The 24,043-nt window shown below is 42.9% G+C and overlaps 2 protein-coding genes across 2 annotated transcripts in view; one reads left to right on the top strand and one right to left on the bottom strand.

Moving 5' to 3' along the window:
• Positions 1–20,275, top strand: part of LOC115157523 (wings apart-like protein homolog) — a 46,843-nt gene extending 26,568 nt beyond the window's left edge. The window contains exons 11-20 of the mRNA XM_029705863.1: positions 210–321; positions 5,589–5,686; positions 6,096–6,172; positions 8,891–9,069; positions 9,379–9,494; positions 10,328–10,492; positions 13,556–13,775; positions 13,992–14,080; positions 17,245–17,340; positions 17,978–20,275. Coding sequence (XP_029561723.1) covers positions 210–321; positions 5,589–5,686; positions 6,096–6,172; positions 8,891–9,069; positions 9,379–9,494; positions 10,328–10,492; positions 13,556–13,775; positions 13,992–14,080; positions 17,245–17,340; positions 17,978–18,043 — 1,218 coding nt within the window. The 3' untranslated portion in view covers positions 18,044–20,275. The remainder of the gene's footprint in view (positions 1–209; positions 322–5,588; positions 5,687–6,095; positions 6,173–8,890; positions 9,070–9,378; positions 9,495–10,327; positions 10,493–13,555; positions 13,776–13,991; positions 14,081–17,244; positions 17,341–17,977) is intronic.
• Positions 19,904–21,227, bottom strand: LOC115157531 (neurogenic differentiation factor 2). The gene has a single exon (XM_029705874.1). It carries the CDS (start codon positions 21,165–21,167, stop codon positions 20,508–20,510), a length of 660 nt encoding a protein of 219 aa, XP_029561734.1. The 5' UTR covers positions 21,168–21,227; the 3' UTR covers positions 19,904–20,507.
• Positions 21,228–24,043: the final 2,816 nt, after the last annotated feature.

The raw sequence follows: 24,043 nt of genomic DNA, 5'->3' as shown, positions 1-24,043 counted from the left end.
CCACCTGCATGCAAACTAGCTTCTCCTGGCACCCTCCTTCACTGGAAGGAAGGAAGTCATATTTTGTTCCTATTCCTCCTGCTGTTATTGTCTGTCATAGTTGGCCTATTTGAATCACAGTACGCAGTCAACAATGTCCATTTATACCATTTGTTTGTGTGATGTAACTGTGTTTTCATTACTCCCTGTGTTTGTGTGTGCGCACGCAGACGGGGCATTTAGCCATGGAGACCTTGTTATCGCTGACCTCCAAGCGGGCCGGGGACTGGTTTAAAGAGGAGCTAAGGCTTCTGGGAGGCTTGGACCACATAGTGGATAAAGGTGAGCTAGACCTACACCACATTACCCTGAAACTGTGTGTTCTGTGTCTAGGCTAAACACCCCGAAAGGATTGTTCCCCTGATCCTAGGAGCTGACAATTCAATTAGATTCAAAATGCATTGTTGGTATGACAAAAAATGCATTTGTATTGAATGTTATTAGTATTTTATGTGTTACTTTTTCATTGTGTTTGTCTGGGTACAGACAGCCCTGATGAAGCTCACTCATGACTCCCTGTGGGGAAATCAAGGAGAGCCCAAATGGTGGAATCACTATGTGGCAGTATACTAATGTTCAATATGGCATTGGTTGAAGCTCAATGTTAAATTCAAATCTCCCTACCATCATATCTAAGCCAATATGACACCAATATCGAATATTCGCAAATCAAATCAATTAGAGGGACACAACACACTCCCCGCCTCTCGTCATGAGCAGTCTGGCTGTTACCAACAACCACACATTGGACTTTTAGCAATTTAGTATTTTCTGCGCTCGCTTAGCTCAAATTGTAGACTTTGAATTAAAACGAGAATGTAGTGTCCATAAAGTTACCATTGGACCATTGGACATTTATTAGATTGACTAAGTTTGTAAGTGAAACAGTTTTTATTAAATGTATAATTTATCACTTACGTGCTCATTTCTGCCTTTAAGAACCAACGAGGTGCTACCTTTTTGTAGCATTTCTGACAATGCTAACGTCTTTTCGGCCGAAACAGAGTTCTAAAACCGGATCAAAGCAGTTGAGTTGCTCAGCAACAGTGCTATTAGCTAGCTAACACCAGTCTGATGGGAGGCAATCTACCTACAAGCAAAGGAAGCTAGCTTTATTTTGCTATGGAAGGTTTTTCACATGGCTGAAGTCATCTGTTCAAACTGTTGGCCTTAACACTTGCATGTAATCAAAGCACAAACACAAATAAGAACAGCCAAGGATATTCGCTATATTGCCAGTAAGGTAGCCAACTAACATTAGCCAGTAACGTTAGCTAGCTACAAGCCAACAAGGGTCTAACGCTTGCTATATTTTGATATTCTTCCACAAAGCACAGCTAGCTAAAGTAAGTAAAGTTCATAGTCAACACCAAACTTTGGGAGACTGCCACGCTGCTAATGTATAAAACATTCAATGGGTGTTGTTCATCTTACGTTAGCTAACGTTACTCCATACACTGGTCAATCTGGCTTGCTTAGCCATGTAGCTAGCAAAAGTTACAGCCCTTACCTTATGCATTGATTCAGTACACTCCCTCTGTCGATGCAATTTTCTTGTCATTATAATCCACGTGTTGCGCTGACTATCAGTGTCAAGTTACATTTCAGTGTGTTCTCTAAAACCTGAAGTTGCCATCTAAGTAAAAAGTAGCCTGGTGTGCACCCAAGTTAAACAACACAAACATTGCTTGCTTGCGTGACCTTTGCGTATTCAAAGGATGATGCCATGCTTGGTAACTTGGTTGGCTGTGTGACTGTTTTCAACACAACTGTTTTTAGACTACTTTTTTTTTCTTTTTCTTTTTACCAAGCAAGAGAAATCAACATTCAGTCAGTACTGAGTGAATGAACAACAGAAACATTGTGCAACGAAAGCTTCCTGTCATCACCAGACTTTCCATTTTAAATAGTTTCAAGATAACTCGTTCATGACAGGGTTCGTAGCTTAACGTTTAATGTCACCGAGATCTGAAGGTCCTGGATTTGCCTCTCGGAGGAGACATTTTGACCATTCACTTTAGTGTATAGTTTTGACACCCCGCTCCCAGTCCCAACACGCACCGGTGCGCACACGGTCTGTGCTTATTTTCACTTATTAGGTTGCTCTTAAAACAGCATTGTTGAGTGGCTATAGACAGGGAGTGTGGTGTGTGTGTACTACTGCGCACGTCTTGCTTCTACGGAGAAGAGAACGGTGGAAACTTGAGAGACCAACAGTTTGAGACCGTTTATCTTACGCAACATGCCTACATTGTTTGAAGTACAATAGACCAACATAGCTACTGTAGTGGGTCAAAGCTGTGTGCTGGAAAAACTTGGTAGAGCATGGGTGGAGTAGACATTGTGGTGCTCGTGAATTTCCTTTATTTTCCGGCATCAGAGCAATACCTGACTAAACATCAATATGTACAAAAAGGAAAAATACCAAAGGCATGCCCAAACGAAATGGCCACCAAACAAACCCGCAGCCTTACTTACTCACGATCACCCTAATTGGCAGCACCTAAAGTGCTTATCAACCAGGCTCAACATCTGGACAAGGTTACTGCTGCCACCAGGGGGAATGGAGTGTGTAAGTGGTAGTAAGCTGTAGTCTGCCATCTACCTAACCTATTCCATAACACAATGAAACAATGTTCTTACAAGGAGTTGTAGCTGGGTGGACATTTTGGCTCAGCGATACCAGAATGGATGGGGTAAGAGATCAATGGAACACAGACTGTTGGGGGACAGAACACGGACGCCGTCATTGGTGCCTATTCAAAAAAAGCTTGTCAAATGAAGTGGATATTCATCAAATCTGTCACTACAGTGCCTTGCAAAAGTATTCATCCCCCTTGGCGTTTTTCCTCTTTTGTTGCATTACAACCTGTAATTTAAATGGATTTTTATTTGAATTTCATGTAATGGACATACACAAAATAGTCCAAATTGGTGAAGTGAAAAAGGTAACTTGTTTTAAAATAAAAATGGAAAAGTGGTGCATGCATGTGTATTCACCCCGTTTGCTATGAAGCCCCTAAAGATCTGGTGCAACCAATTACCTTCAGTCACATAATTAAATAAAGTCCACCTGTGTGCAATCTAAGTGTCACATGATCTGTCACATGACCTGTGTATATATACACCTGTTCTGAAATGCCCCAGAGTCTGCAACACCACTAAGCAAGGGGCACCACCAAGCAAGCGGCACCATGAAGACCAAGGAGCTCTCCAAACATGTCAGGGACAACGTTGTGGAGAAGTACAGATCAGGGTTAGGTTATAAAAAAATATCAGAATCTTTGAACATCCCACGGAGCATCATTAAATCCATTATTAAAAAATTGAAAGAATATGGCACCACAGCAAACCTGCCAAGAGAGGGCCGCCCACCAAAACTCACAGACCAGGCAAGGAGCGCATTAATCAGAGGCAACAGAGACCAAAGATAACCCTGAAGGAGCTGAAAAGCTCCACAGCGGAGATTGAAGTATCTGTCCATAAGACCACTTTAAGCCGTACACACCTCAGTGACCAGAAAAAAAGCTATTGCTTAAAGAAAAAAATAAGCAAACACGTTTGGTGTTCGCCAAAAAGCGTGTGGGAGACTCCCCAAATATCTGGAAGAAGGTACTCTGGTCATATGAGACTAAAATTGAGGGTTTTGGCCATCAAGGAAAATGCTATGCCTGGTGCAAACCCAACACCTCTCATCACCCCAATAACACCATCCCCACAGTGAAGCATGGTGGTGGCAGCATCATGCTGGGGGTATGTTTTTAATCGGCAGGGACTGGGAAACTGGTCAGAATTGAAGGAATGATGGATGTCGCTAAATACAGGGAAATTGTTGAGGGAAACCTGTTTCAGCCTTCCAGAGATTTGAGACTGGGACAGAGGTTCACCTTCCAGCAGGACAATGACCCTAAGCATACTGCTAAAGCAACACTCAAGTGGTTTAGGGGGAAACATATTTAAATGTCTTGGAATGGCCTAGTCAAAGCACAGACCTCAATCCAATTGAGAATCTGTGGTATGACTTACATATTGCTGTACACCAGCGCAACCCTTCCAACTTGAAGGAGCTGGAGCAGTTTTGCCCTGAAGAATGGGCAAATGTCCCAGTGGCTAGATGTGCCAAGCTTATAGAGACACATACCCCAAGATATTTTCAGTTGTAATTGCTGCAAAAGGTGGCTCTACAGTATTGACTTTGGGGGTGTGAATAGTTATGCACGCTCAAGTTTTCTGTTTTTTTTGTCTTATTTCTTGTTTTTCACAATAAAAAATATTTTGCATCATCAAAGTGGTAGTCACGTTTAAATCAAATGATACAACCCCCCCAAAATCCATTTTAATTCCAGGTTGTAAGGCAACAAAATAGGAAAAATGCCAAGGGGGTGAATACTTTCGAAAGCCACTGTATTTGTGTTCAGAGGCCCACAGTCTGGTTAATATCCAATTTGGATATATTCGCTCCATAATATTTAGAAGTTGTTATTTTCAGATTTAGAAAATTGTGACTGCTAAATGCTAACTCCTCTTTGGATAAGCTGGTGGCATAGCTATGACATAGAAATCGGCAGTTTTGATACCCCAAAAGACGACTTAAGTAGTCATTTTTACTTAAGTACTTTACACCACTGGAAATCGGTGGCATTTGAAGTCGTTCTTAGGTGTAATGCAGTTGATTGGTGGCGATGACATGAAAGTATTGGCGTTGACATTAGAGCTCTGCTCCCCGAGCCCCACGGACCCTGACATTATACAGCCCGTTAGGGCCGGGTAGGGCCTGTTCAAGTCGCTCTGGAGTGATATAGTCATGTCTCATTAAGATCAGAACATGATGCAAGAAGTGCTTCAACCTTGTGAAATATAGGAGATTATTTCACAGAAAATGTTACTTGAGTTTTGAGTGACAAGTCGTTAACTGCTCTCTTATGTCTCTTCATTGAGCAGAGCAGCCCAAGCGGAGCCGTTGCTATGGAGACTGAGCCATCCATACCAGCATTATAGTTTAGATTTTTACCCCAACGTATAAACAATGGAGCCGGGAGTTGCCAGGGACTTCACAATATATTATTACCATACTTCGATGCCGATATGTATTGAGATTCTCATGATTCTATATGTGTTGCGATTTGATGTTCCAAACATATTGCTCACTATGCTGCAGAGATGAGGGCAGGAGAAATTTCATTTTGGTCAGTTATGGAAATAAAACTGCTGAAAACATGTTGGCTCACTATTTAAAAAGATGGAGAACAAGCTATAGGATGATAAATACCGGTGTTTTGGCGCAGGCACAACCGACTAGCACTAGCTAACTCTACCTAGCAATTATTTTACTTTGAGTTAGTATCGCTATGAAATCGTCCAAAATAATATTGTGATATGTTTTTTTTAATCACTAATAAAGAAGAGCCTAAATGTAGGCAAATTTTGATGGCCGGCAATGAGATGTTGGATCTATCCCCCAAGGGCGGACGTGGCGTTTCCATTGTTTCGGTTGAACTCTTACCTGATTTAGGTGGTTGTGGTTGAACTGACTTTTCTTGTTTCTGCAGTAAAAGAATGTGTGGAGAACCTGAGCCACGAGGATGACGAGGAGAAGCTGATGGCGTCACTGTGGGGAGCCGAGAGGTGTCTACGGGTGTTGGAGAGCGTGAGTACACATACTAATGTCTTGGACAACACTTCTGGCCACCAGAAGGCTGGATTCCTCATCGGGGCCCTGCTCATAGCGTTTCCTAGATCTTATTTAATGTCACTTATAAAGTATCCATGGGAAACATTGATCTTAGTAACAGCTGTTCATGACTCCTAAGCCTACAGTTGTGCTCGGTTTCACTCTCAGCCCGAGTACAGAGTGAAGGTTTAGATTGCAGGTCTGCTGAGGCTAGATTAGTGTGTGTGTGTGCGCTAACCTGGCACTAAGCCTGTGCTTATTGATCAACTCAGTCAGTGAATCCAGTGGGAGTCTTCTAGAAAGGGCTCTGTGTGCAGTAATGCGTTCAGTTGATTTGAGATAAAGTGTTGTATTTCCTCTGTAACTCTGTTGTTGCTCTGTGCAGGTAACTGTTCACAACCCAGAGAACCAGGGCTACCTGATCGCTTATAAGGACTCCCAGCTTATCTGCTCTTCAGCCAAGTAAGTGGCCTGTATGGATATACACACACACACACACACACACACACACTGTGTGTTGTGCATTAAGCTCCAGACTGTGTATTGCATTTATCCCCTGTATCGCCATACAGCATCTCATTGAGGTTGAGGGGTCAATTGGTTCCCTACATAGGGGCCCTGGTCATGAGGTTGAGGGGTCAACCGGTTCTCTACGTAGGGGCCCTGGTAATGAGGTTGAGGGGTCATCCGGTTCCCTACATGGGGGTCATGAGGTTGAGGGGGTCATCCTGTTCCCTACATAGGGGCCCTGGTCAAAAGTTGTGCGCTTTATAAGGAATAGGGTGCCATTTTGTATGCATGCCATATAGTGGGCCACTAACACCCACACGATTCAGTCTTTGGCTACAGAAATGCACCGGACTCCTCACCGACACTACATTGTGTTACAAGAGTAATTAATGTACAAAAGTGTCTGTATGCAGCTGTATTGGGAAATGTCCGTTTTCATTATGCTGTGTGTTGGGTTCCGTTTTGACATTGTCAATCACAGCATTCCCCCCTCGCCCTGCTCCTATGCCCGTCGAAAGCAAACTCCGCCCCATATGTATTTGCCTTACCTACCATCTCCCTTTCAATACCCCCCCCCCCCCCTCGTATGGTTCAGCCACCCCCCAATCGTTCCAGTGCCCCACCCCTCGTCCCACCACAGCCACTTATCTGTTCTCAGTCTTTATAACTGAATTAGCCCTGTCCCAGGCAGGGTTCTTTGCCTGCAGCCAGGGCCTTGGTCGCTCTGCTCAGGTTCCTAACCCCTGCGTCACCCCTGGTGAACTATCCTTGCACCCCCAGCCAGGAGGCCTCTCCGACTGGGTCAACAAAGAGCTGCTCTCACATCGCACACAGCAGCTTCATTAGCCGCATTCAGCCGGCCGCGCTAATTCGATTACGGGGGGAGAAATCAGAGGGGTCGAGCCACACAGCAGTACACAGCAGCGTAGAGGCCCTCATTAACAGCCCCCCCAAAATAATATATTAACTCTGCCTCTGCTCTCCTCTCTGCCTTAACGGATGATCCCCCATTATTTCAAATCTCATTATTTTTTATATTTTGCTTGAAGCTGTTTTGCTGCTGGTTAGCCATGCTGCAGTCATGCACGTCTGTTGCTAACCTTTTGTTGTGGTTAAATTCACCCTCCGTTCTCTCCCGCTTTGCACTGCCTTTTTTAAATGTATTGTCGGGGATGCTGTCTGCCTAATGGTGTAGGCGTATGTCCAAAATTGACACCCTTAAAAAAGATGAGCAATAATGACTGTATTTAAAATAAATATATTCTCCCAAAAATACTGAGCTATATTGTATGCTCCAAAAAATTGGGAAGTACATTATTTAAGACCTAATACAATTGCTCAGATTTTTTTTAAAGTACTCAAACATTTTTAGTATTTGATGCCATATTCCTAGCATTGAATACATCAAGCTTGGGAATCTACAAACTTGTTGGATGCATTTGCAGTTCATTTTGGTTATACATTTTGTGCTCAGTGAAAATGAATGGTAAATAATGTATTGTCACTTTATTGTAAATAAGAATGGAATGTTTCTAAACTCTTCTACATTTAATGTGAATGCTACCATTACGGATAATCCTGAGTGAATCGTGAAGAGTTATGCATGAGGAAATTAGAGGGTCAAAGATGATACCACCAAGACATGCTAACCCTCCCGTTATTGGTAATGGTGAGAGGTTAGCGCTTCTGGCGGGTAATGGTCTTTGACCCTCTTAACTTTCTCACTCGTCATTATTCACCAGTCGTTCAGGATTATCTGGAGTCATGGTAGCATCCACATGAATGTAGATGGATTTAGAAACATTTATTTTCTTATTTACAATAAAGTTACTCAAAAATGACAACTTTTCTATTTGGCACAAAATAATCTGAAACACAACCAAAACAAACTGCAAATGCATCCAACAAGTTTGTGGAGTCACAAACTTGATGTAGTCATTGCGTGCTAGGGATATGACATCAAATACAAAACATTTGACTACTTTATAAGAATCTTTAGGCGTGTCTAATTTTGACCCAATACCTTTTGGGGTTTTTTTTCTCTCAAAAATCTCTTTCTCTGAGCAATTGTATTACTATACAATATAATTTCCCCCTTTTTTGCATGCAATATAGCTCAGTATTTGAATTGTGTCTTTTATACAGTCATTATGGCTCATCTTAATCAAGGGAGTCGATCATTTCTGTATATGTAAAGAGACACGATGGAAACGTGTGTTACTGCATCAAAATCAATTCATACCAGTTTTTCATTGGTTTACAAGCACTGGCTTTTCCGCGTTGTCTGAATAATACGAAAACCCAATAGGAAGAATTGTTGCCCAGAAGAAATCTTTGAAGCTTATTTGCCAGACACGCACTGCCATTGTGGTAGTGTTTAATTCAGCATCAAGTCCCTCCAGAGCTGTCTTCCAGACCCTTTCAGTCCAGTCTGTCAGCCAAACAATCCTCCCATCAAATATTAAGGCTGTTATCTCCCAGCACAACATCAGAAGGCTAAAAGTTCAATGCTGAAATATGAGAATCTTCAAACTTGAGTGGACGTAAGGGGCCTTAAATGGAAGTGCACTATATAGCTGACTACCTCTGGTTCAATACTGTTGTGCCTGCTTGGTCCTTGGTACATAAACTAATGAATAATCAATTTTCCTTGTGTGGGGGTGTTGACAGGGCCCTGTGGCACTGTGAGGAGATGATCCAGCGTTACAGCCGGGAGATGGGAGTGAACAGCGCCTTGTGTTTGGCGGGCACCGCCCTGCCCTACGCCAGCCACAGCAACGTGGGCAAAGCCGTGGAGGACTGCATGAGGGCCATCATCGGCGTGCTACTAAACCTCACCCACGACAACGGTGAGAGGCGCGCGCATACACACTTCAATATAGAGACGCACACACTCAGTGGCTCACACAGTATCATCTGGACACAGAATGAGCAGACGCTGCCAATGCCACTGTGGTGGTCGTAAATGATTATGGTTATTGAGGACATAAGCATACCTACACTATCTTGTGCACTGGGCAGCACTCGCCGCTCCTTCACAGAAGTGTTTTAATGCTTTTTAATTTGACCCCTAAAGAAATTTGGCTTCCAAAATATGTGTTATGCACATAACTGTTGATGAGGCCCCATAGTGACTATGTTCTACCCCGTGTGTGTAGAATGGGGAAGCACGAAGACAGGCGAGCAGGAGGACATGATGATGACATCGTTGAACTGTGTGCTCCGGGTCCCACAGTACCTTCCTCAGGAGAGGAGGTTCGACATCCGCGTGCTGGTGAGGGGGGTGTAGGGGGGCGGGTGTGCCTGGGGGGGTGTGCGTGTTTGTGTGTGTGGGGGGGGGGGGGGGGGGGGGGTTATAGGAGGCTGTGGGCGTGTTTGTGTGGGGTGTGTTTGTGTCGGGGGGGTGTGTTTGTGTCGGGGGGGTGTGTTTGTGTCGGGGGGGTGTGTTTGTGTCGGGGTGAGTGTGTTTGTGTCGGGGTGAGTGTGTTTGTGTGGTGGGGGGGTGTTTGTGTGGTGGGGGGGTGTTTGTGTGGTGGGGGGGTGTTTGTGTGGTGGGGGGGTGTTTGTGTCAGGGTGTATAGGGTGTTTTTTTTGTGTAGGGTGTTTTTTTTTGTGTAGGGGGGTGTTTGTTTGTTGTGTAGGGGGGGTGTTTGTTTGTTGTGTAGGGGGGGTGTTTGTTTGTTGTGTAGGGGGGGTGTCTGTTTGTTGTGTAGGGGGGGGGTGTTTGTTTGTTGTGTAGGGGGGGTGTTTGTTTGTTGTGTGGGGGGGTGTTTGTTGTATGGGGGGGGTGTTTGTTGTGTGGGGGGGGTGGGGGGGTGTGAGAGGGTGCGTGTTTGTGTAGGGTGGGTGCGTGTTTGTGTAGGGTGGGTGCGTGTTTGTGTAGGGGGGGTGGGTGTTTGTGTAGGAGGGGGGGTGGGTGTTTGTGTAGGGGGGGTGTTTGTGTAGGAGGGGGGGGTGTGTGTGTGTGTGTGTGTGTGTGTGTGTGTGTGTGTGTGTGTGTGTGTGTGTGTGTGTGTGTGTGTGTGTGTGTGTGTGTGTGTGTGTGTGTGTGTGTGTGAAGGTAGGTGTGTGTGTATTTCTCCAGTCTGAAGTGTGGTGATTCTCCAGGGGCTGGGCCTGCTGATCAACCTGGTGGAGTACAGTGCCAGGAACCGCTACTGCCTGGTGGAGATGGCGATGGATGGAGGAGCTCCCTTCAACTCTGTCCTGGTGGCTGACAAAGAGGAGCTCAAGACAGAAGGATCGCTCACTGCCATCGCTGCCCTGGTGCAGGTGGGTTAGAGAACTGAGGGGTGTGTATGTTTGTGGGTTCATAGGTCGTATAGAGACCTCATACACTTCAATGAGCAATAATGCGATCTCGTAGGCATAGATATGGAATAATATATATTATTGGAGTTATATATTCAGTACCAGTCAAAAGTTTGGACACCTACTCATTCAAGGGTTTTTCTTTATTTTTACTGTTGTAACCAAAAAAGTGTTAAACGAATCCAAATATATTTTATATTTGAGATTCTTCAAAGTAGCCACCCTTGGCCTTGACAGCTTTGCACACTCTTTGCATTCTCTCAACCAGCATCATGAGGTAGTCAACTGGAATGCTTTTCAATTAACAGGTGTGTTAAAAGTTAATTTGTGGAATTTCTTTCCTTAATGCGTTTGAGCCAATCAGTTGTGTTGTGACAAGGTAGGGTTGGTATACAGAAGATAGCACTATTTGGTATAAGACAAAATGCATATTAGGGCAAGAATAGCTCAAATAAGCAAAGATAAACGACGGTTCATCATTACTTTAAGACATGGTCAGTCAATCCGGAATATTTCAAGAGTCTTTAAGTGCAGTCGCCAAAACTATCAACTGTGCTATGATGAAACTGGCTCTCATGAGGACCGCCACAGGAAGATCCAGAGTGCCTTATTGCTATTATTGCAGTAAAAATATATGTTTTGTCATACCCCTGATATACCACGGCTATCAGCCTTCAGGGCTCGAACCACCCAGTTTAGAAATGGATTTATACCATGGCATTGTTGAATATTGATTGGCTTGATGGACATTGATGGACATTCACATTTATTTGCACGGTAGAATTCAATGGCTATGCTCTGAAAAGCAAAAGTCAAATTGAAAACATTGTTGAATAAAATGTTCATGATAGCTAGGACTGCTGGTTTTGGTTGTCTAGGCAACTACTGTCGCTATCTAGTAAACTTGCTAGCAACTTCAGTGGATGTTGAACACATGTCTACCTGCAAATAAACACATTAACAACAGTAAATGTGTTAAATTATAGCCATGGTATAGAAGGGATAATCAGCTTGGGGCTCTGAGGTCTCTGGAAAATAATGCATCTCTGTGGGAGGTCAGTTCCACCCTGCTAGCGCGTCGTGGAACACACCTTCCACGCCGTTCGTTATTTTCCAGAGAACTCAGAGCCCCTCGTTGATTATCCCTTACATAGACTATTTGCGTTGACACCCTTTTTATCTCTCTTGCAATGGCTCTATGCACACTCACTGGACTCTACCCACGCTCAGATACTACACTGACACTCCAACACACACAGACTACACACACACACACACACACACACACACACGCATGTTGACGCCAAACACTTTCACACTATTTCACTCTTCACATTACACTGCTGCTACTCTTTTTATTATCTATCCTGATTGCCTAGTCACTTTTACCCCTACCTAGGGCTGGTAGGACCAAAAGTCATATCCCGATATATTTAGGCTGAATATCGATATAAGATATATATCCCGATATTTTTTCCGCAAAGTGAGAGCAAATGTTCAGTCAAAGTCAAAGCCAGATATGACATGTCTCAAGTAGTTTTATTGAAACCGGCTATTTCAGTGAACAGTTGAAAAATCAAATGAATAAATAATAAACAGGGCTCTTCACCTGGTTCAGATTAAATGCTCAGCTGTTCAAATAACAATAACATGTAAACATAAACACTGTATAACAACAGGAGTACCTTTTTTGAAATCAAAGCTCCATAAGGTGCACATTTAAATAAATAAAAATATCTTAAACAAAAATAGCCTATAAAATAAAATAGGCCTATCTTTTTCTGAAATAAATATTATATATATTTATGAGAAAAGTCAACTTTTTTTTAGTTTGACAACTTTAAATGGCTTATTAAAATCAAATTACAGATTTCTTCTCCTTTCTAACAAATCCACTGATGCAAATAACGAACATTACAAAATAATAAAATATGACAAACCTAGTAAGGGCAGCAATTATATATAAATAAAGAACAAAATAAAGTGCTCAGTTTGAGAAAATGTTTTTTAAACATCAGCCTCAGATTACCATTTGCTTTTTGTTAACTAATTTTCTCAATTATCTGAACAGCCTCAACCAGTTGCACAAGAAACAGACTCTCAACTCAATAAACATTTTCCCCCTCTTTTTTTACTTTGATAAACAGTAATGCTGTCTTGAGGTAGACATTAGGCACACTGCTGGAAAATGAAGTTTGCAGTGAGCTTTGTTTCGGGGCTGGAGCTTTTTCGGGTTGTCGACGGCTTGCGGCTGGGGCTTCTGCAGCGCGCAGTTTCACACACTCTTCGTATTGCAGTTTGTGCCACTGTTTTAGGTGGTGAAAAAGATTTGTAGTGCTTCCACCCCTGGCTGTAACTTTTTTTATGGCACTGCCTACATATAACGTGATTTTGTTGATACTTTGAATCCGAACCATCTCCAAATTACTGAGCCAATGCTTTTTCTTTTACTAACCAATTCCTCCTCAAAACGCTCCGCAGACGCTGTTGCTTCCTCCATGTTTTTGAAGTGTCTGTTCCTGCCCCTCCCCCCTCTGTGCATGAAAGAGGAGGGGCGGGGCGCGGGGAGCAGCGCAGAGAGCTCCGGGTCTGCAGCTTGCTTGGAGCAAGGATCAAAGCGCAAATTTGAACTATATCGATATATGCGAAATGGTCTAATTTCATATCACATTTAAAATATATCAATATATTTTTTATATCGATATCACCCAGCCCTACCCCTACCCACATGTACATATTAACTCAACTACCTCGTACCCCTGCACATTGACTCGGTACTGGTACTCCTTGTATATAGCCTCATTATTGTTACTATTTCCTTATTTTAACATTTTTTAAAACTTTTTAACTCTGCATTGTTGGGAAAGTGCTCGTAAGTAAGCATTTCGTGGTAAAGTCTACACCTGTTGTATTTGGTGCATGTGACAAATAACATTTGATTTGGACTTTTTTTAATGGAAGAGTTGATTACTGATTTACATGCACGTGCGACCTTTTCTGACCCGAATGTGTTTCTGCCCTCAGCTCTTTCTCCAGCGGGAGCAAGCGGCCATAGCGGCAGAGGCGGAGACGGATGACTTCATCAACGACGTGCCCAAGCCCAAGCTGGACCAGAGCGGCGAGTGGCAGGAGTCGGGTGGCGAGATCCAATGGGTGGCCTCGGAGAACAACAACGCCAACGCCATCAGCGAGAAAGAGAAGGCCAAGAAAGAGGAGGAGAACGAGGAGATAGACCTTACCAAAGGTAATGACCTACCTGGTTAAATAAACACAAAATAAATCAATAAAATCTAACTAACTAGGTGTAATGTAATAGATACATAATGGCATCTAGGTAACTCTGAAAAGAGATTCAGAAGAACCCATGTTTGGATTATAGGTTAGGAGCTGTATTGGTTATTCTATGAATATTTGGGCGACTGACACTTTCTCCTTCTCCCTCCATCCCTTCCTGCTGCAGCTCTTCAGCATGCTGGGAAGCACATGGAGGACAGCATAGTGGCCTCCTACACAGCACTGCTACTGGGCTGTCTCTGTCAGGGAAGTCCGGTAAGGGCACTCCGGACACTCGCACTGCCGGCTCTGAGTGGCATGGCTGCTCTACAAATCAAATCAACTGTTATTTAAATTGCAGTTGAAATCAGGAACACACTTTACAGAAAATCATTTAAATGATAAAAACACAAGTAATAGGTGAAGAGAACTGAATAAAGAAACATAACAAATGTCGATAATAACAGTGAAATAAATCATTGATCCCTTCTTTACACAACTGTCTAACCCTAAACCGATGCAGCCCTTCATGTTGAAGCAATGAGACAAGGTCACATCACATAATGGGTTGCATAGACCTAGTTTGGCCTTGTTTGGCCTTGTTCGTTAGACACGTGGACTTAAGGCTACAGTTTACAGTGCATTCGGGATAGTATTCAGACCCCTTCCCTTTCTGCACATTTTGTTAAGTTAGAGCCTTATTCTAAAATGTATTAAATTATTTGTTTTCCTCATCAATCTACACACAATACCCCATAATGACATTGAAAACAGGTTTGTATACATTTTTATAAATGTATAAAAAATTCAAAACGGAACTTATTTACGTAAGTATTCAGACCCTTTGCTATGAGACTCAAAAGTGAGCTTAGGTGCATCCTATTTCCGATGATCATCCTTCTGATGTTTCTACAACTTGATTGGAGTCCACCAGTGATAAATTCTATTGATTGGACATGATTTGGAAAGACACACACCTGTCTATATAGGTCATGTCAAAGCAAAAACCAAGGCATGAGGTTGAAGGAATTGTCTAGAGCTGGCCGCCCGGCTAAACTGAGCAATCGGGGTAGAAGGGCCTTGGTCAGGGAGGTGACCAAGAACCCGATGGTCACTCTGACAGAGCTCCAGAGTTCCTCCTGTGGAGATGGTTGTCCTTCTGGAAGGTTCTCCCATCTCTGCAGCACTCCACCAATCAGGCCTTCATGGTAGAGTGACCAGACGGAAGCCACACCTCAGTAAAAGGCACATGACAGCCTGCTTGGAGTTTGCCAAAGGCACCTAAAGGACTCCCAGACCATAAGAAACAAGATTCTCTGGTCTGATGAAACCAAGATTGAACTCTTTGGCCTGAATGCCAAGCGTCACTTCTGGAGGAAACCTGGAACCATCCTAAAGTGAAGCATAGTGGTGGCAGCATCATGCTGTGGGGATATTTTTTAGTGGCAGGGACTGGGAGACTTGTCAGGATGGAGGGAAAGATGAACGGAGCAAAGTACAGATATCCTTGATGAAAACCTGCTTGAGACTGCTCAGGACCTCAGACTGAAGCGAAGGTTCACCTTCCAACAGGACAACGACCCTAAGCGCACAGCTAAGACAACGCAGGAGTGGCTTCAGGACGAGTCTCAAGGTCCTAGAGTGTCCTGGACTTGAACCCGATTGAACATCTCTGGAGAGACCTGAAAATAGCTGTGCAGCAACGCTCCCCATCCAACCTGACAGAGTTTAAGATTATCTGCAGAGAAGAATGGGAGAAATCAAATCAAATGTATTTATATAGCCCTTCTTACATCAGTTGATATCTCAAAGTGCTGTACAGAGACCCAGCCTAAAACCCCAAACAGCAAGCAATGCAGGTGTAGAAGCACGGTGGAAAATAGCTGTGCAGCGATGCTCCCCATCCAACCTGAGAGAACTTGAGAGGATTTGCAGAGAAGAATGGGACCAACTCCCCAAATACAGGTGTGCCAAGCTTGTAGCGTCATACCCAAGAAGACTTGATGCTATAATCGCTGCCAAGGGTGCTTAAAGTACTGAGTAAAGGGTCTGAATACTTGTGATATATATATATTTTTCTAATACATTTGCCAGAATTTCTAAAACCTGTTTTTGCTTTGTCATTATGGGGTATTGTGTAGATTGATGAGGGTGGAAAAACACAATTTAATCAATTTTAGAATAAGGCTGTAACGACACGAAATGTGGAAAAAGTCAAGGGGTCTGAACACTTTCTGAATGCACTGTACATTACATTTTGGCCATTTATCCAGACGTAGGTAAGGCGAACGAATCCATTGTGTACAGCATAGCTAGTGCTGCGGTCACCCCATTATGCATGTTAAACTAGACTGTTGTTTTCTCATGTACCCAACGTTCACTTCAAATACACACATCACCATTTAGACAAGTTGACTCGTCTGCGATGCCTCGTTCGAATGTCGGTAATAAACATCCGTCATCTGTGTCATTTTAAAGCCTCTCTCAGGGACCATCAATGATTTCCTTCAAAATTGCCGTCTTAAAAGTTTCACGGCCGACTGTCGAAAAGGAAAATTTAAGCTGTGATAATGTTATTCCGGCTTTAATGGCTATTTCTCTTTTGAAGATGTTATTAGCGATCCAATGATGCCTTGAGAGCTTAGTACATCTGCAGTAATGGACTCTCTCTCACTGAGTCTCCCATAGGGCAGTTAGGTTGTGATTGATGTGCCATGGACGTTATCCCTCTCTGATAAACCTGTACCAGTCCCAGGCTGTAGCTTTTATCTGGACAGGGCTCTGTGTTCTATCTCGTAAAGGTCACGCCTCAGACTTTAAACAAGACTTTCGTCTTAAAACAAAATGACTGTGGTCTAGCGGTCCAAGGCACTGCCTGTAGAATACGTACTGCTGCCAGAATGGGTCCAAACCCGGCTCATTGTTCTTTCAGCGCACTCTCCAACTTTTACTCGCTACCTCTGTCATCTGTAATAAAACAAAAACATATATCAAACAAAATAACTAGTTGAGTTTACTGGAAGGACTGGACAAGTTCCAATGAATGAAACTTAAACTAGCCTAAACTAACTGAATACTGCTTTTAATGGAGGAACCGCATCAGAGAGATGGATGGCTGAGTGGACCGGCCATTCTAGGGCCTCTGACCACAGAACACCTGCCATCATTTTCTTTTCTCGACGATTCTACATGTATCACCACCGTTCGTTGACACCCAGCATTTAATCCGCTGCGCACAACCAACCTTGGTTATGGTGGCTACGGTTCTGGTGCGTCTTCCCTCGAAGAGATGATTTGGACATGGAGATTAGTTTATCACTAGAATTACTCTTTGCTGACATTCTATATCTGCCTGTTGTGATTGTATGTCATCAGAGATTGGACATGAGTTGAACTAACAAAGGTTTGTTTCAATGCTGATTCATAGTCTTCTCTTTCAGATGAATGTGACTACTGTGAGGGAAAGCCTGCCCAAAGGAGATTTCTCAATAATGACTGAAATGCTCAAGAAGTTCCTCAATTTCATGAATCTTACAGTAAGTTCTCTCACATAAAAAAAATGTCAGTTTTTATAACTTTTACCCCTTTTTCTCCCCAATTTTGTGATATCCAATTTGTAGTTAGTCTTGTCCCATCGCTGCAACTCTCCTACGCACTCTGGAGATGCAAAGGTCGAGAGCCATGCGTCCTCCGAAACACGACCCTGCCAAGCCGCACTGCTTCTTGACACACTTCTCGCTTAACCCGGAAGCCAGCTGCACCAATGTGTCGGAGGAAACACCATCCAGCTGGCAACTGAAATCGACTTGCAGGTTCCCGGCCCGCCACAAGGAGTCGCTAGAATGCGATGGGACAAGGAAATCTCAGCCAGCCAAACCCTCCCCTAACCCGGACGTAACGGGTCTGTAGTGATGCCTCAAGCACTGCGATGCAGTGCCTTAAACCGCTGCGCCACTCGGGAGGCAAAATGTCTGTTTTTAAATGTCTTTATTGTGGCTTCTTTAATGTGTCATTGAGCTTGTACAGGCTCATGAGTAGTATCCATCTCTGGTTCCTGTAGCCTTATGTATAAATAGGGATGTTGTGTGGAGAGTGCTTCAGTGTGTGGTAACTGACCTCTGCTTTCTCTCTCACCCTCTCTCTCTCTCACTCTCTCTCCCCCTCTGTCCATAGTGTGATGTGGGCACCGCAGGGCAGAAGTCCATCTCTCGGGTCATTGACTATCTAGAGCACTGTTAGAGGCCTGGCTCTGCAGAAAGGGCCCACACTGGTCACACTGGGGACTGACCGCTCGCCTCACACAGAGACCAGGACAGTTGGGTGGACCCTACCCCAGAGACCACACACACAGCCTGCTAATAACGACCACCCATCATCATCATTGTGATCACCACGTTCACTATACAAACTGTGATGGTCTCCCCTCTCACACGTGAGACCTGAAGCTATTTCAGCATTCCACCTCTCCTATTATTATGACGTCTGCTTGGAATAACCAGAGAAGTCAATTCCAAAAAACTCCCGTTTTATTCTTGACTTTGTTCTCAACGTTGGGTTTTTCTGTTCCCTCATGAAAATATAATTTATGATTGACTCATTGATATTCATTCAATATGATTTTTTTCTTTAATTGATTTCCCCACTTGTGCTATTCAGGTTGTACATTTATATAAAAACTCCTTGTATTCCAAATCAATATTTCCCCTCCTTATTACAGCTATAGGCCTGGACATGTTTTTGTGGAAGGGCCAGACTGTGACATCATTTCCTCCTTTGTTTTGGGTTTTGTTTTCTGTCTGCTCTAAAATATGGCTCTTTCCCTGCCTCCTTCCTCTATTAACTTTTGATTGTCATCAAAGTGCCTGAATTCCCCCCTCTGAATCCATAGAAAGCGTTGGGCAGTGACCCACAGAACTGGAATAGAAGCGCAGAAGCCAGTGCTCTCAGCTTTCTTTGAAATGCTGAAATCCACCAGAACCCCATAGTCCCGCTGCACTGATGCCATTGTATTGCTTTCACCACTGTTCTGCTTTTTTTGTGTTCTAAAAACCTCTTTGTAGTTGAGTGGAGGGTGTCAAACCCACCAGGCACAGATGTCCATCCGTTCAATATCTGTTACATTTGGTTGAGTTGTCAGCTAATGTGAAATCAACAAGATTTCACCACTTCATTCGATTTAGGTTCAGTTGGGTGAACAATAGATGAAATGCCCTTACGTTGAGGAGTTTTTGCAAATCCAATCAGTTTTCCACGTTGATTCATCGTCATCACATACATTTAGTTGTTGTTGAAATGATGTGGCAACGACGTTTATTCAACCAGTTTTTGTCCAGTTCGAATAGATTTGAGTTCTCTTTGAAATTGCACAAAGAGGTGAGGGTGAGACAGATTTGTTAGTTTGGTCAGTCGGTCTGTCCAAGTCAATATTATCAGAGATTCTAGCTCTTCAAGGACAGACCTGAAATGGTCCCCATCTGTACTGTTCACTAACGTACGAGAACTACATCATTTAGCTTATACTTACCCCCATCATTATTAATTATGGCCAACAGGAAAGTATGGATGTTTGTGCCTTTTCATTTGTACTGGAGAGCCTCTGTTAGTCTGAATGACCACAGTGCTTCACCTACCAATTGAAGGCTGTAGAACACTTCACAAATCGTTGGTTTCTGATCTCGCCAGCAACACTTCTGTCTTTGAATAAATACAAACCAGTCCCCTTTTCTTTGCTTTGCTTCAATTGCTTTATTGAGGTTTTCTCAATTAATTTCAACATAATAAATCAACGGGACTGGAAGCCTACCATATTTGTAGCATTTCAAACTTTTTAAATTAAGTACTAGAACTGATGACTATTCATGAACCGAGCCTCTAGCGGTTGCTGTACCCATACTCCATCTAAGTTTCATAGCCGGTGTTCTCAGTTTTGTTAATTCCAAGCTAGATTGGGACTGCTATCTGCTTAAGCACAGTGTCAGCTACTGCATTGGTCATATGCTGTTTCCCATAGATTTCTCCCATAAAACTAAAATCATTTTATCCCAGCTTGGATGTTGTTGGGAGGCTAAGATTTATGTTCTACAGTTGCATTTGTTTTCATTTGGTGTGTGTTTCCAACGTGTGGTTTTGTTTCTCATGGGTGTGCTAAGACACACACCCTCATCAGTACTTTCTAAGCTATTTCAACACTTCTAAAGTTTACAAGAGCTTTATTCACAAATCTGGAAATGAATGGAATAATGTAAATACATTTGTAAATATTGCCTATTGGAAATTAGAAATGGTAGACTACTTTTCTGAATCCAATCCTATTTTTATTTTATACAGCATTTCTCAGTTGTGTTATTTGAAAGTCCGATTAAAAAGGTATACAAAGCCAAATGCAGGAACATGATCTTTGTACCAATTTCAAGAATGTCTTTGGTTACCTGTATATAATTTTAACTAGAATAAAAATTGCTACTTTCAGTATACCTGTGTCTGATACTTTTTGTATTTTTGTACACTTCTGTACGTTTTGGAATAATCCATTGCCCGTTTTAGAGCATGAACTGCCCCTATAACTTTCAGCTTTCAGACATGCGAAAGAAGCCGAAGCTTTTAGATAAAGCTCATATTGATGCGTAAATAGGTTTCAAACAAGAATCAACATGTTTGTATGAGAAAAAAAAATACATTAGTAAGCACAAACAAATACAATCAGTTATTTTGTGCCACTAGTTCTCTCCCACGGGTTCATAAACCCTCGCAGCTCTGTCTTCTGTTCTTCGCAAGGCGCGCGCATCCCGTTTCCACTGTCTCTACATATATTGTATGTACCTGGCCCGGGTAGCTTTACAGTTGCGTCTTCTGCTGTGGAGTTCATTGTTGGCCTTCCGGTTGGGGCCGTGTCCACCTTCGCCTTGCTCTCAAGTTCAGTGGTGCTGAATTCCGCTACGCATGGCCTGTCCTGCAACAAGTCGCTGAGCGTCGATATGTATATCTGCGCCATCTGAAGAGTCTCTGACTTGGACAGCTTCTTGTCGCTCTCCAGGTTAGGGATAACGCTCCTGAGGCGGTCGAAGGCAACATTGAGGCCGAGCATCCTCCTCCTCTCCCGGGCGTTAGCAGCCATGCGCCGCCGCCTTTGCGCTCTGTCGATGGTGCTCTGGTCCTGTTCGATGTATCCGAGCCCTGGCAATCTGAGTTCCCCAATAGCGCACGTGTCACATTCGCTCCTGCGCTCTGCTCTCTCCTCTGTCCAACTGGTCTGCCCAAGAGCGCCATGTGGCAGGTCTATAGGATGCACTTGCACTTTCAAATCAGCAACAGTGTCTGCGTCTCTGGAGATGTATGGCGCAAATAGACTTTTGCGGCGTTGCATTGTCCTGACTAGGGTATAGATTCAACAGTGCAGACGTAACTGAACTTCTAGACCCGTGGCTTAAAAAAGTTTCTGGTGTGAGGGGAGAATTTATTGACAAACGCCAGAGCTTGTGAGGATGCTATGGGCGTGGCAAGGGTCGTGTGCGCGTAATGAATAGAGTTAGATCCCTTTGATAATGTCAGCAGGAAGTCTTATTAACCAAGTTCATCAAAAGTGGATTAGGTCCATCTGAGTGATCGCTGTGCGCATGGGGCTTGGCTTGGCTCTGGGCAAAGTGCGATCAGGCCACTTTTTTAGAGCTCGTTGTCTATGAATTATTTTATTAAGATTTATCCTATAGGCTAATGGCACAGCAGGCTAACATCTTCTCTACCCCCCCCCGCCCAAAATGCCAAAAACAACGTTTTCATAATTGCAACCATGGGAAAATATAGATTTTATGAAATCATAGTCCTTTAGGAGAAATCCTAGGCCTTCATTTACATAGTCACAAATGGATTTGTAGGCGGGATAATTGAATTCAAGGGTGTAGCCTTACTCTCACAAAAGAGAGAGAGGAAAACCTTGGGTCAAATAATTATAAATGTATGTAAAAAGCTAAACGAACAGTAGGATAACTGACAGGCCACAAACGCAATGTGTATAATCTCATCCGATTTAGCGCTGTCCACTAAAGCAATGTGGGCCCTATTTTCTCTGCGCACATTAGAACTGCGGTAACCCACGCTTTCTTTACTCTGACAACTGCCTCTCCAAAAATCTGTAAGTGAATAATACACACATATTGTAGAGTGGTCTCAGAGTTGGATAGTTGGCGAGCTCCAGCAACACGTGGTAGGAGGTCCTGACAGTTGTTGGCACACTCCTCATATTAAACTTAATGAAGCGTCTCATTGAACCGAGGAGGCAGGCCTGCGATCAAACCCCGCCGGACGAGTAGATTAGAGCCCCCCCCCCCCATGACGAGGGTAAATTGGAGTGCATACATGCCTGTCAGAGCAAGACAAGAAGAAATGAGACCAAATTTCACTGACGGGATTAGCGGTGGAGGGTAAAGGGGGCAAACCTTTTTCTTTTCAGTGTTTGCCATCACCAACAAAAGACGCAAACCGGACGCACGAGCCAAGTGTTGGAGAGAGGCACACACTTGTCAGAAGTCATTAAATTCGGCTGCGCATCGAGTAAAGTAATGAAACAAGCGCATTCTAATGAAAAAAAGGATTTAACTGGAAATTATAATCAAACTATTCGAGTTATTCCTAAAATGCGGATTTTAATATGCCTTGACAAACAATTCACTTGAAGTTAGTAGGCCTATCTGATTTAAGACAGATCAAATCTGAAAAATAATTATGTCATGTTTATTTGATTAATCATGGTAGATTGCTAATAAACCATTGCTTTTAGCGAAGAAGTAAAACATCACAATATCCGTTATTTTCACATATTAGCCTAATCTTAAACCTAATTAGTATTTTACTGGGATAAGAAGAAGAGGACATTCATCTAGGCCTATTGGAAATATACTTCATTCATAACAGCAGAGGAAACAGAACCCATGGTCATCATCAGTGATGTAAAGTACTTAATTAAAAATACTTTCAAGTACTACTTAAGCAGTTTTTTTGGTATCTGTACTTTATTTTTATTTAATGTCAACTTACTTTTACTTTACTACATTCCTAAAGAAAATAATGTACTTTTTTCATACATTTCCCCTGACACCTTAAAGTACTACTTACATTTTGAATGCTTAGAAGTACAGGAAAATTGTAAAATTCAAGCACATATAAAGAGTACATCCCTGCCTCGGATCTGGCGGACTCACTTAACATAGATGCTTTGTTTGTAAATTATGTCTGAGTGTAGGAGTGAGCACCTGGTTATCCATACATTTTTAAAAAACAAGAAAGTGGTGCCGTCTGGTTTGCTTAATATAAGGAATTTGAAATGATTTCTACTTTTACTTTTGATACTTAAGTACATTTTATCAATTACACTTACGTTTGATACTTAAGTATATTTAAAACCAAATACTTTTAAACTTTTACTCAAGTAGTATTTTACTGGGCAACTCACTTTTACTTGAGTCATTTTCTATTAACGTGTCTATACTTTTACTCAAGTATGACAATTGGGTACTTCTTCCACCACTGGTCATTATATAATATATTCATAAAATATTGGCTAGCCAGGCTAATGCTTGATTATACAGTGTCAAAATATTGTAAACTACATTCCGTCTATAATCCGGTGCCGAGTTTATTTCTAACTTTACACCTGTTTGAGGCTACCATGCTGGCTGCGATAGCAAGCCCTCTCCATCATCTAGGTTCTTGTCTAGAAGGGATGTCGCTAATGTGAAAGTGACGTCACCTATAATTTTAGCAAACCTTAACCCTTGTCCTAACCTTAACCTAATTATTCTAACCTGCTACGTAAATTATCCAAACATGCTAGGAAAAGTCACTTGTGACATTAGCACCAACCCATCTAGTCAAAAACATAATCTAGGCACAGACAGATGTGCACCACCATAAAAGGCTCTGCATGGTCAATCCGACATCTGCATTGGCCGTGCGGCATTTACGGTGATATGGCCTCTGCAGCGGTCAGGGCATTCATACTTCTGGCGCTTAGTTGTGCAGAGCTATTGTGAAGGAAGTTGTCAAGGATGTGAATTTGTGTTTATACAGGACCTCCCGCCCTCACCTACAGTCAACCAGTCATGTCAATACAAGCTATATGGAGCCCTCCACATTGTTACACAATTTGAGAGAAGGACAGTGATGCGGTACTGAGCTCAATTGGGCCTTCGCATGCCTCCAGAGGCTACACAATATTGCGTCACACTATCCATACCGCGCCTCGAC

This window comes from Salmo trutta, chromosome 2 (assembly GCF_901001165.1).
Source record: "Salmo trutta chromosome 2, fSalTru1.1, whole genome shotgun sequence".
Lineage (NCBI taxonomy): Eukaryota > Metazoa > Chordata > Actinopteri > Salmoniformes > Salmonidae > Salmo > Salmo trutta.
The sequence above is the reverse complement of the archived record's forward strand: the minus strand, read 5'-3'. Positions and strand labels throughout refer to the sequence as shown.

Bases quoted from the DNA above. Each gene is read 5' to 3' on its own strand.
- LOC115157531 (XM_029705874.1), bottom strand. From the start codon at position 21,167: ATGCAACGCCGCAAAAGTCTATTTGCGCCATACATCTCCAGAGACGCA.